The sequence below is a fragment of the Phaethon aethereus genome (genome assembly GCF_964289735.1).
Source record: "Phaethon aethereus genome assembly, chromosome: 28".
In the NCBI taxonomy this organism is placed as follows: domain Eukaryota; kingdom Metazoa; phylum Chordata; class Aves; order Phaethontiformes; family Phaethontidae; genus Phaethon; species Phaethon aethereus.
The window spans coordinates 3,417,246-3,429,920 of record NC_138604.1 but is presented as its reverse complement, the minus strand read 5'-3'; the positions used below and the strand labels follow the sequence as shown (position 1 = coordinate 3,429,920).

General features: G+C 60.8%; 1 protein-coding gene across 1 annotated transcript; it reads right to left on the bottom strand.

Moving 5' to 3' along the window:
* Positions 1-2,513: 2,513 nt before the first annotated feature.
* On the bottom strand, positions 2,514-10,965 carry ZNF687 (zinc finger protein 687; the record flags this gene model as incomplete). The annotated part of the gene is made up of 8 exons (XM_082011407.1): positions 2,514-2,987; positions 3,509-3,650; positions 3,973-4,085; positions 4,476-4,772; positions 5,067-5,229; positions 5,744-5,920; positions 6,490-6,668; positions 8,719-10,965. 8 exons carry the CDS (start codon positions 10,963-10,965, stop codon positions 2,514-2,516), a joined length of 3,792 nt encoding a protein of 1,263 aa, XP_081867533.1.
* Between the last annotated feature and the right edge of the window lie 1,710 nt (positions 10,966-12,675).

Below are 12,675 nucleotides of genomic sequence, written 5' to 3'. Positions count from 1 at the left end.
TCTCTTCCACAAGGCCGGCGGCCGGAGCCCGCAGGGGGCAGGGGCTGAGCAGGGACCCCGGCCCGTGGGCACCCCGAAGGCGAGACATGGGCCCTCCTCGGGGGGCTGCCCCGGCTTTGCAGTGGGGGGCTTGGCGCAGCCCCCCGGCCGCTGGGGGACACAGGGAGGGGGACGGGGGAGGCACTCAGCCCATTCTCCCCCATTTTGGGGCAGGACCAACACAGTGGGGGGGGGGCCTGGCCCCCTCCCAGGAGCCACGCGGGGCCACGCAAGCACGACAGGGCACAGCAGGGGTTAAACCACTAGAAGTTTAATTGCGTTATTACTACAAGAATAAAGGATACCTGAGAGCCTCTCGCAGTGCCCGTAGCTTCTCTGGGGCGGAATCGCCCCCCAAAACGCGCACAGACGCCCCCGCCCGCTCCACCAGCAGTCGATCTAAAGGCACTGAAGTGCTTGAAAACCAAGATTACAAAGCAATTGGGTTTGTTTCCTTCCTCTAAAACTCGTAGAAATTTTAGGTTTTTCTCTATTATTAAACATCATTTACACGTTCACAGCCCCACGCGACACAGCTGAGGGGGGAGGCGAGGGGGGGGGGGAACTGGGGCTGTGGGAACTGCTGGTTGCTTTTATTTTTTTCTCCTTTTATTTTAAAAGCCCCCCTGGCCTCTGTGCGCCGTTCAGCTGAATCCACCTGCAGCGAGGGGGAGGATCGCCCCCGTGCACTTAAAAAAAAAGGAGAAAGAAAAAAAAAACCCCCAAGGAAACCGAACCCCAACCCAGGCAAACCAGCTCTCCCCAGCCCAGAAAATAGAGGGGGCGGGGAACCAAACCAAAAAAACCCAAAACAAAACCCAAAATCACAACAGTAGTTTGCTTTTTTTGTCACTTTTAGTGTATGGTACAACTTTACACAGCGTGTTAGAGGTTATTCACAAGGAAATAAGAAGGAGCCCAAAGTTAAGTTACTGAAATAATTACTCACACAAACACCCTACCCCAAGCACAGGCGCTAAACAAACAGAACAAGTAGAAAGTTTCTTTTCCAGCTGTTTTTTTTTTTCCTTCTCCTTCCCCGAAGGTAAGGGGGGGACGCGGTGACAGCCCCGCACAGGCCAGGCCCCGCCAGGCCGGGGCCGAGCTCTCGCCCGCGGGGACGTGGGTCACGGTGGCCGAGGGGAAGCTCGGTCCAGCCCCACGGTGCTCAGCTGTGCCGGCAAAGGGGGGTGCCGAGGAAGAGGAGCAGGCGATGAAGCCGAGCCCATCTGCGGGGCCGGGTGGTAGCGGAGCCCTCGGCCCCCAAGGCGGGAACAGGGAGGGGGCGGCGGGTAACACCAGCGCCCCGGGGAAAAGCCCCCCAAGACTCACCGTCAGCATCTCGGTCTGTAAGGGGATGTGGCAGCGGCTCTCCCTCCTCGCGGGTCCGGCTCAGGGAGATCCGCCCCCGCTGCAGCGCGGCAAACACGCGGTGCAGCTTTGTGGTGCCGGGAGGGCGACGGTGTCGCCGGGCTCGCGCTGGTCTCACCCAGAGGCCTTTTTGTGGGCTTCTGCTGCCAAAGGAAAATGTCCTCCTCCTCCTCCCCGGGGAAGGCTGCCAGCCGGGGCCGTCCCGGGGCACGAAGCGACGAGCGTCCGAAGGCCGGCGCCGCCTTGAGTTAGTGCAAGTGACGGGGGCGAGGGACCTCGCGTATCTGGCAGGCGCGCGGGGCCGGGGCGTCTCTCTGCGACGATGGAGACTGGCCACAAGTCTGGAACCGGCTTCTCCCCACGGTGCCCCGTAAAATACAAAATAAGCAACATTCAAAAGGGAAAGAAAAAAACCCCAAAAGGTGGATTTTGCTGTGACGTTACTGCCAGCACAGACGTCTCTGTCCCGTGGCGGCGAAGTCTCCCCTGGGCCCCAGGTCCTGCCCGGCTCCGGCGCTGCCCGCGGGCTGCCGCCGCCTGGGCCGGGCTCCTCTGCCGGCACGGCGCGGCCCGGACGGCACGGTGTAAAAGAAGAGCCCGTGACTCGGGATTGCCGCCCGCTGGGTGGGAGGTGTCACGCCCCCACCCTCGCCCCCGTGGGAGGAAGGCCACTGTCCCTCCCCGCAGACACGAGTGGCCGTGGGGCGGGTCACGTCCCCGCGTGAGGACAGAGCAGCCAAAGTGACCAAACCCTTTGGTCTCCGCGAGAGCAGGGCAGCAAGTCTGGACTCTGCCCTTCCTCTCCTGTACAATAAGGCAGCCAAAATCCTGCCTTCCTCCGCCTCTCGCCCCCAGACTGGGGGCCGAGCCCCCCAGCGCAGGGGGACGCCAGCCGAGCCGACACAGCGGGCCGGGCACAGGGGGTCGGGCCGGATGGTGCAAGCCGGGCTTGGGCCTCTCTTCGCGTCTCCTTCATCCGAGCCCATGTGGAAGCCCCCTTGGAAGCAGAAGGGAGGGGGAGCCCGGGTGGGCACCAGCAGCCCCCGTCGCAAAGAGCGCCGTGCCGATTATGTACATGTCTCGCTCCCCCCTCTGCCGGGCCGCTAGTTTTCGGGGCTCGCGTTCTGCCTGGCACGGATGAAGGCCATGCCGTGGGTGCGGAAGTGCGTCTTGAGGTTGAGCTGACTGTCAAAGCAGCGGCCGCACACCTTGCAGGAGAGCTTGCCGTCGGCCGCGTGCTGGGCGCCGCCTTCCAGGGGGCTGCGGGGCCCCGGCTCCTCCATCTCACCCGCTCCCTTCTTCTTCTTGTGGGTGATGAAGCGGTGGCGGTTGAGGGAGACCTGGGAGGTGAAGCAGAGCCCGCACTCCCGGCACTGGTGGGAGCTCTCGTCAGTCCGGTGCTGGGGGATGTGTTCCTGGAAGTCGGCCGAGCTGCTGGCGAGGTAACCGCATTTTCGGCACCGGAAAGGAGCCTTGCGGTCACCCTTGGGGTTTTTGGAGGGAGGGGTGGTGCTGTCAGGCTCCTCGCTGCACGAGTCGCCCTCGTCCGAGGACAGCTTCCGCTTCCGGCTGGACACCTACGGGAAGAGTTCAGACAAGCTTTAACGGGTGCCTGATTCCAGCAGCTCCCGGCAGAACCCAGCCTCCTCGGGGATCTCCCAACAGGCTCCTACGGGTATTTGCTCAGATAAAAGCCTGACAGGCCTTGGCCGGCCCCGAGAGCTGCACCCCGGCCTGCAAGCCTAGCCGTGCTTGGGCTCCCACAAGGGCCTTTGACTTGCCCGTGCCCCTCGCGCCTTCGCCCCACGCAGCCTGGGGCAGCTCCTAAGCCGGCTCTAAGCAAGAGGCAGCTCAGTCCCGGCCGTGCTGGCAGGGAGAGGCCGGAGCTAAGCCAGCTGTGCCCGGACGGGGCCCGCACCCACCCAGCAGGCGCCGGGCCTCACAGTGGGAGGGAGCTGCCGGCCCAGGCACCGCAGGACGTGCGGAAGCAAGAGCAAAGCAGGATCAGGGCTCCGGGCGATGCCTTCAACCCTGCCCGAAACCTCCGCAAGGCCCCAGCCCTTCGTGAGCACCCTGAGAGACCGCAGAGAGCTCGTACCTGTGTCATGCCGGTCCCTATCCGGGCGATAACGACCTCCTGGCTCTTCGTCTGGTCGGTCACCTTGATCCCATGTCGCACCTGGATGTGCTTCTCCAGGATGAGGCGGCTGCTGAAGGTCCTTTTGCCCTCTGTGCAGTACCTGCAGGGCCGGAGCAGGGAGGCAATGGAGCAGTGCTCCGCCACGAGGAGCCCCCGGGAAAGCCTGGCTCCGACATCCTGGCCCCCGACCCTAACCACAAACGTGCTCATCCACGCTCCTCTAGTGGGTATAAAACCCCAGGGTCCTGCCCGGTACCTCCCTTCCCTCCTACTTCCCAGACACTTCTTCAATCCCCCTCATGCTTCAGCTGTCTGTAGCTTTATCCTGCCCACCACGGCCTGACGGGGGGAAAACAGCGTCACCCCTCTTCACCCAGACCCCCCCTTCCTCAGCCAAACCCCGAAGGCGGCGCTGTGGGTACCGGCAGGGGTAGACGCGCTTGATCCCTTCGTGATTCACTCGCACGTGTCTCCGGAGGCTGGGAGCGGAGCAGAACGAACGCTCGCACAGGTGGCACGGGAACTTCTTCACCGACTGCAAGAGAGAGAGAGGCAGGTGGGTACCGCACGGGGAGCCGAGAGGCCGGAGAGCGGGGCTCCCCGCTCGCATGGAGAAGCCGGACGTGGGAACTTGGTGCTGCCTCAGATTTCCTCTCCTTGTCCATCCCACAGCTGCACATTCGGGTAACGAGTATCTGGTCGTCGCCGTTCACCAGAACGGGTAACGTCCAGGCTCACCAAAACTTCAACCCTGACCCAGTTCGTACTGGGGGGAGAAGTAATGTCCAGACAGCGGCAGAACATGCTCCCGGCCCAGCACGGAACCCGGGTGTCCTGCGCCGCTACTCTGCGCCATGAGCATTCCCCGCCCACACTCCCAAGGGCTCAGCAGAGCTGGCACTGGAGCCCCCGGCTTTCTCCTCACCTTGCCGTGGTCCTTCTTCATGTGGGAGACATATTCGTCACGCTCCGGGAACCAGGAGTGGCAAACGCCGCACGTCCACCCGCTGCCCTTCGACTTGTTGACCGTCTTGCGCTGGAAGCGGCTTCGCTTGGTCTTGCGCAGCTCCGGGGAGCTGGGGGGCTCATCCTCCTCCGTAGAGGATGACGACTCCTCTGAGATCTTGGACACGGGGGTTTCGACAGGCTCCTGCTTCGGTGTGAGCAGGACGGCCGCCTTCTTTGCCAGGTCTTCCTTGGGCTTCTGGGGCTGATGAGTGTTCTGGAAAGCAAAGACCGGAGTGTTGGCAGCGGCGTGGGCCTGGGATTTTCCCCCCAGCACTGCAGCAGGCTAGAAGGAAAGCCTGCCCACCCCCAGCCTGCACAAGGCAGGCTCATCTCCTCAGCCTTTGGGACAGGGCTGTGGGGGACAAGGGAACCAGACCTCGGGGCCCTGCTGCGTCGGTGATGAGCCGACAGCCCTAACCCAGCCTCAAATGCCCCTGGTGAAGGACAGATCTCAAATATTTCTATCAACGGGTTGCGCAAAGGGCGCCGAGCCTGTCCGCGGCACTACCTTGAGGTGCTCCAGCATGGTGCGCTTCTGGGCGAAGAGCAGCGGGCAGTCCGGACACTTGAAGACACTGACCCGCTGGTTCAGCAGGTGCTGGTCGAAGTGGGAGGAGAGCAGGGGCTTGTGGGTGAAGACCGTGTCGCACATTGCGCACTTGTAAATCATTCTGTCGGAGGAAAAAACACCACCGTTGGCACAGCCCAGGTTGGGATCAAGAGACTCTCGGAAGAAACCTTTTGGCAAGGAGGCGGAGAGCAGCCCCGGGTGCAGTCTGACCCACGCCGAGGGACGGGAAAGGAAAAAGGAGAAGGATGCAGCTCCCATGCTGGTGCTGAGCTCTTCCCGCGATGTCCCACCCACCGAATCATTTAGGTTGGAAAAGACCTTTAAGATCATCGAGTCCAACCGTTAACCCAGCACGGCCAAGTCCACCGCTGAACCATGTCCCTAAGCACTACGTCCACACGTCTTTTAAATCCCTCCAGGGATGAGGACTCCACCACTTCCCTGGGCAGCCTGCTCCAGTGCTTGACAACCCTTTAGGTGAAGAGATTTCTCCTAATATCCCATCTAAAACTCCCCGGCACAACTTGAGGCCATTTCCTCTCGTCCTAGCGCTTGTTAAGAGCGATCTCTTCTGGCGAGGTCTGTCGGGACATCAGCTCACAGGGAACACTTACTTGGACTGCTGATTGCTGAAGCCGGGGTGCTGCGTGTAGACGTGCGCATGGGCGCTGGGGGCAGACTTGAACGCCATGGGGCAGATGGGGCACTTGTGGAACACCTCGCAGTGGGAGGTCTGGATGTGGGACTTGATGGAGTTGACCCCGCCAAAGACCACAGCGCAGCTGGGACACCTGGAGAGTGGAGGAGAGTGGGAGGCAAGGGGACAAACGGCACAGAGGAGCTCAGCCGTGGCACGGAAACTGGCGCCCACCAAGTGCTAACAGCAAAGAGAAAGTGGAGCCCGAGGGCCCGCGCCCGCTCCCCGTCCAACCACGGGACTTGGGATGAGCCCCTGCTCCGACAGACACCAGGATCCAAACCAGTTCTGGGCGCTGGGAAAAGCCCAGTTTGGAGCCAGCAGTCCTGCCCTTTGCTGGCGGATCCCGGGCCCAGGCAGCTCGTTGGAAGGAGCAGGGAGAGACCGCGGGGTCTGACGCTGCCAGCCATGACTGAGGTGGAACAGTAGCCAGGAGGTCCCAGGAGGAAGAAAATGCCCCCGGGGTTAAAGGGGTGAGAGCCAGAGAAGGGGTAAAGTGAGACCCTCACCCTCGGCCCTGCACCTAGCACCGGTGGGGAGAAGGAACGTGGATTCCTGCCCCATCTGCAAAGTGGAAACCCGCCGCAGACTTGGGACTCTGCCCTTCGGTCCTGGGCGTCCCCCCAGGTCCCTCTGCCCCGAGCTCAGGTCGCGGTGCCCTACCTGTACCCCACTCTGCGGGAGAAGTGCAGGCAGGCCTCCTTCAGGTGGGTCTCGAAGTTCGCCAGGAGGAAATTCCCTCCGCACTCGGGGCAGACGTGGGGAGGCCGGTTTTTGTGCATCCGCTGGTGGGCGTTAAAGCTGCAGCGATTGGACATGATCATGGGGCACGTCGTACAAACCTGGGGGGAGAAGAGCATCGGAGGTTCAGCGTGGCGCGTACCCACATGTACAAAAGGGCTTGTAAGCCATTTCCACAGGCTAACAACCTGCAACACCCAGAGCAGCCCCAATCCACGTGCCGCCGGGGGAAGAGAAGCGCCGGGACTCTGCAGGGCACGTTGTAGGAGATAATCTGCTTGCGCCAGCTTGCTGGGTAATTGTTGAGGGCGTTTCGCGCACAGACAAGATGCCTTTTCCAGGCTTTCCATCACAGATGGGTCCCAGATGCAGCGCGTGCCAAGGGTTAGCCGGGGACCAGCCGCTCGGCGAGGGAGTTTTACCGGGGGGAGCGAGGGTGTATTCAAACCAGCTGCCAAAACCGTTTTGAAACTACTTCCAGCTCCACGCCAGGATATGGACACGGGGATGTCGAGGGGAGAAGCTGACAAGGACTCGAGGGAACAGGAGAGGGCTTCCGGTAGGAGCTGCCCTGAAAGATGCGACTACCAGAGCCAAGGCAGGCGAGGAAGGAGTGGAGCAGCCCCCAGCCAGATGCCAGGCGCAGCGAGCGGTCCTCAGGGTCCCCTCGCTGCCGGCACCCAGACTGGGGTCCGGAGCGCTGCCAAGAGGTGATTTTGGCAGCAGGGCAACAAGAGGGAGCGAGGGATCGGACCGGGAACAGCAGCTAAAGACAGCCCGGGAGATGAGCAGGGACAAGGGGCACATCGGGAAGGGAGAGGGGATGAAAGGTAGCAGGTGAGGAAGAGGATTGTGGAGGCTTCAGCCATCCCCATCCCTTGCTGGGCCGAGGAAAACCTCTGGGGTCTCTCTTTTTTTTTTTTCTAAAGGAAAAAAAAAAAGCTGTTTATAGTAGTTCAGGGAGGAGCCTGTCTGCTGGGTACAGGGACAAAGCTACTCTGGCTGGGTGAAGGCTGGTAACAGGTTTTGCCCTGCCAGCAACTTCAGGCAGATGGGCTCTCTGAGCTAGAAATATTATGCTGCCGCATTCAGAGGCAGCGGGTGCCTGCGGGGAGATAAGGACGATTTCCCCCAGCATTCCTGTCCCTGATCTCCTCCTCTCTGTGCCCTCTCACTGCTGCTGCCGCAGCCCTGGCATGGACATCCCGTCCTCACTGCGTTCCGAACCCTCCATCGACACCAAGGCTAGGCGAGGGGATGGGAGTAAGAAATCCTCCCCTCTTAAAAGCAAGCTCCTCGGGACAACCCATATAAATACGTGAACCTGGACGCTCCTGGTGACCTTCACACAGAAAGCAGCCCTCCTCTGTAACAGCAGGCCGTAATAGCTGCATTTCAACAGCGTCCTGGCTGCGGCAGCAGCTTCGAGGTAAACAGAGTTACCAGGAAACAGCAAATTCCTTCTATGCAAAGGAAGCCGAGGGGGCTGAACACATCTCTGGACAAAGGGAAAGGTGAAGACATGCCACAGGGAGGACAGGGCTCCTCCGTGGACCCGTTTTCCCTCTTTGCCTTTTAAAGGTCATCCCTCGGCAGCGTTAATCCTGTGTGTTTGCTGGATGCTGCCTGTCCTAACAAACCAGGACGTGTTGGCAGCAGCAGGAAGCGCCCGGGATCTCAAGGTTGGCTCTTGAAGAGGGGGAAAAAAAAAGACTGAAACACAACACACCCCATCCTGGTTTCTCCAGACTCCATTTGTGCTTCAAGCCGGCGAAAGAGGAAGCAGCGCCCACAGCTCTAACATGGCTCCACGGGGACGGCTACGTCCCGCAGCGGGTGCCAACGGGCAGGGCACCGATGCTCAGTGACCCGCTCTTCCCTCCTTGCCGCACCCCGGCTCCTGCACCCATGGGGCGCCTTTATCACCCGCCGACAACAGCCTGCCTTGCCTCGGTGCCCCGTGGGCACGAACCGAACCCCGGCTCACGCTCTTTCCTTCCCACATGAGTTTTACGTCGGGAGGAATCGAGCGTGCACAGGCAGGCGCTGCCTCGATCACATTTGGAGTGCCCTCCACTTCTGCCCCACATCCCCAGGGATGGTTCACCGCGGCTCTAACGTCCAACTGCCACTGCCCTCCCACCTACGTACCGTGCTGCTGGTGGTCCCCGTGGTCACCGCCTGCTGGAAATGCGCGGCCAGCCCGGCTTTGTCTTTGCATTGCTCCTTGCACTCCAGGCACCTGAAGCAGCTGTAGTTGGTCTGCTCCGAGCTGTTGCTCAGAGGCAGGATGGGGAGGTCCTGAGCCCCGTTGGCGGTGGCCAAGGTGTCCTGAGCCACACCAGTCACTTTGCTAGCGGGGAAGGACGTCACCGAGACCAGGGGGGTGATGTCCGGCTGCCCGATCATTTGATCCAAAGCAATCGGCCTCATGACCAAATGGGAGCACTGCATCACCAGGCCTTTGTCCTTGTGCTCCCGGGCGTGCAGGAGCAAACTGCACTTGTTGAAGAAGACGAGGCGTTTGGTGCAGTGGTTGCAGGTTACCTCGATGCGCATGCTTCGCCGGTCGTAGTGGCGAGCCAAGCTCTTCTCCAGGGCGAAGGCGTCCCCGCACTCCAGGCAGCGGTAACCGAAGGGAGGCAGGGTGAGGCTCGCGTCGGCCGGAGGATTCAAGTTGGGTTTGTACGTTGGCAAGAGGTTTTTGCTGTTGAGAATCTTGTTAAAGGCTTCCACGAGGCTGGACTGGCTCCTGGAAATGACCGTGCCCGCAATGGTAGGGGAAGGCTTCTGCGGCTGTACCATCACAACTGTGGTGCCGTTGACTTTCTGGTTGGCCGTGGTGGTGATGGTGGTGGTCTGTGTCATGGTACTGATGCTGGTCCTGGTGTCGGCTTTGGGCAGGGTCTGTGGCACCAGGTTGATGATGTTCTTGGCCACGGCTTTACCCGTCTTTGCCGGCAGCACCACAGATTTTTGCTGAGCCACGCTGGCAGCGATCAGCATGGCACTGCTGGCATTCTGGATGGTGGAGACGGGCAGGACAGTCCCTTTGAGCTTGGTGCCGTTGCCAAGCTGAACACTGACGATTTTTGCCCCCTCAATGGTTTTCAAGGGGCTGGAAAGCTCCATTTTCTCCTTGGGCACCTCCAGCGCGATCCCCTCTTCTTTATCTACTGATGCTGAGAAGCCGGAACCCTCAAGAGACGTCTCCTGAGAGCTCTGCTCGGCCAGTCCCTTGGTGGAGCCCGGCTCTGAATCTGATGAGACCCTGGTCACTGTCCGGGTGATGCTGCCGCAAGATGTTTTGATGGTTTTAATCCGTACTTTCAGGGGCCGTGAGGAGTTGGAAGACGGGGAATCATTGTTGGTGTCTTCTTCCTCCTCCTCTTCCTCGGCGCTGGACATACTCTGAGGACTTCCCATTGACTTGTCCAGAACTTCTTGCTCTTCCTTGAGGGTGATGTTGTCCAGCGGCTTTGGAGAAGTGGGGAGTCTGGGGCTTTGTACCACCGGCGAGGAAGGCTTGAAGAACGGCTCCCGGGGGCTGGCGGGAGAACGTTTCACTTCGGGAAGGTTGCTGGTGCTGCTGTCGAGGTTGGGGTCAGAACCAGGCCAGGACGTGATGGGGGAATCATCCGTGGAGTAGCGAACGGTGACCGATTTCAGGTGATCCAAGGGACTGTCACCCAGGGCTGCAGCCAGACCCTTCGGGCTGGCGTTGCGGCCCACCTCCTCTGAGTCAGACTCCTCTTTTTTGATGCAGGGGATGGTAGGAGGGGACCCGTTTGCACCCCCTGCCTGGCTTGTTTCAAAGGACTGCGGGAAAGCCGGGGTCAGGTTCTCCGTGCTCTCTCCCATGGGCTCCTTGCAGTCCAGCGACGGGGTGGGAGACGGCGAGAGGGAGGGCACGGCAAGGGATTTCTCTTTCGGCTTACACTCCCGGGGTCTGTCAATCAGGTTGGCAGCATTGTCTTCGTTGGGATCGGGGCTAAAATGGGAGAAGATATCCAAGGGTTTGGGGCCTTTTTCCTTCACCCAACACTCCCCGTTGGAGGATGCCACAGCTTCCACGGACCTGGAGGTGGGGGACCTGGGCATCTCGGTGGCCCCAAAGCCATTCTGCAGCAAGCGGGGCCCGATGACGTGCCCATCTTTACTGCGCCCATCCAGGGCATCGAGCTGCTCGGGGCAGACCGTGTTCTTCACAATCACACTGACAGCGGTGATGTCCGTGTGGGGGAGGACGTGGTCAGGGGGTCCCGACTCCCCAGGGACTTGCTTGATGTGAGCATCAGCTTCCTCGTGGCCAGAATGGATGGCCTCATTCGTGTCGATGTCAGGAATATCAAAAGCTGCCAGAAGGTCATCGAAATCTGGAGTTTTCATGTCACCCATGGTGGGGAATATGGCAGAGTCTGCAAGAGAGCAAGGAAAAGCAGCATTAGCACCGTGACCCGGGCACGCAGACGAAGTGGTCTGAGACACGTAGCAGAGAAACAGATGGGAACTCACTTCTCCTGAGCCCCGCGCTGCGCACAAAATCCCCGTGCTGCCGCCCCTTCGAACCCCAGCCTCGCACCCCTTGGGCAAACCGCAACGCTTCTCAGCCTTTTACGCTCCGTTTGTTGGCGTATCATTTTTTGTTCCCCAGCCAGGACAGAAGAAAGTTCGGAAGGATCCCAGTTCGCTGGGAGAGACGTCTGAGACTGCGGGATGCAGCCTGGCAAGGAGAGCACCGCCCCAAGGCCGGAGCAATTCCCCAAGTACGTACAAGCCGAGGAAAGACAACGGCTCCGCGGCAGAGGATCGGCGGGTTGCAACGAATCGCCAGGCGGACGCGAGTCGGGCCCAGAGAGCTGCAGAAAGAGCGAACGCCTCGCAAGGGGAACGCGTCGCTGCGACGCAGGAACCGTCCTTCCCCCCCGCGGCAGCAAGGCCTCCTCAAGGCCAGCCCCACGAGGACACAGCTCACGAGGAAGGCACCCAGACAGTAACAAGAAGACTCAGATAAGAGACTCGAACACGTGGGCTCGGGAGCACAGGATGAAGAAACAGGGGAGGCCGAGGGGAGACATGGCAACAGGTTTCAAAACATGGCTGCGGCAGAGACAAAGGGAATAATGTTCCTCCTGTCGCTGCAGGCTGGGTAAGAAATCCCAGGATTAAGCTGCAGTCAGGGGATGTGGCTTAGACAGCAGGAAAGACTCTGATTTATAAGGATAACCCGGCAAAGGATCCCGCCAGGCAGGAGGACAAGGGACGCCCCACGTGCCGGAGAGCAGTTGGATGTGTGTCTGTCCAGGGGAGCCGATCCACCGGAGCGAGGGGACGGGGGGTCTCGGGGGTGGTATCGGGGCACACTGCCCCGGGGCTTTCTGCTCTTCGCATGGAGGGCACACGGCTACTCCTAACAGCAATCGGCAAAAGCAAAAACAGAGAGAAACCTTTATCTCGGAGGCTGCAAGGGGTAAACACAAACACCCTGCAGCCCCGTGGAGAGCCAGCCCTGGCAGTCGCCTCTTCCCGCAGCTCTCGGCGCTGCCTCCAGCTGCCGCAGATTAAGCCAAGGCCACTGGAGCACTCACTGCGTGCCTGCCCTCACCCTGCCTCCCCGCTGCCGGGGCAGGGCGGCGGGACACGAATCTGCTCCTCGGACAGCGGCAGCTTACGCGTCAGGGAAATGGCCGCAGCTTACAGCCTGGTCCAACCGCTCCGGGGAGACTCACAGCCTGTCCAGCCGTCCCTGCGGTGGGGTGGCAGCTGCCGGCAGCGGGAAGGACAGGCAGCGAGCGGCACAGGCTGCTCCAACTGCCACGGCAAAATCCACCAGCAGCAGATCGGCCACAGGACGACACACATCGTGGGTAAATCTGCTTTTTGTAAAAGGGAGGGATTCCCTCCTGGGGAGCTCAGTTCAGTTAAAACCCGCTAACGCCAGCGCAGAAGTTTAGCCTGTGTGGCCAGCAGCTGGTGAACCAACAAGCCCCCGCAACCCAGTGCCGGAAGCCCTCGACCTTGCCACAATTTATGCCAGAAACAAGTCATGGCTCTGAAACCTGCCAAGCCACTGACAGGCAGAAAACCTGCAGCGTTTGTCTCAACACA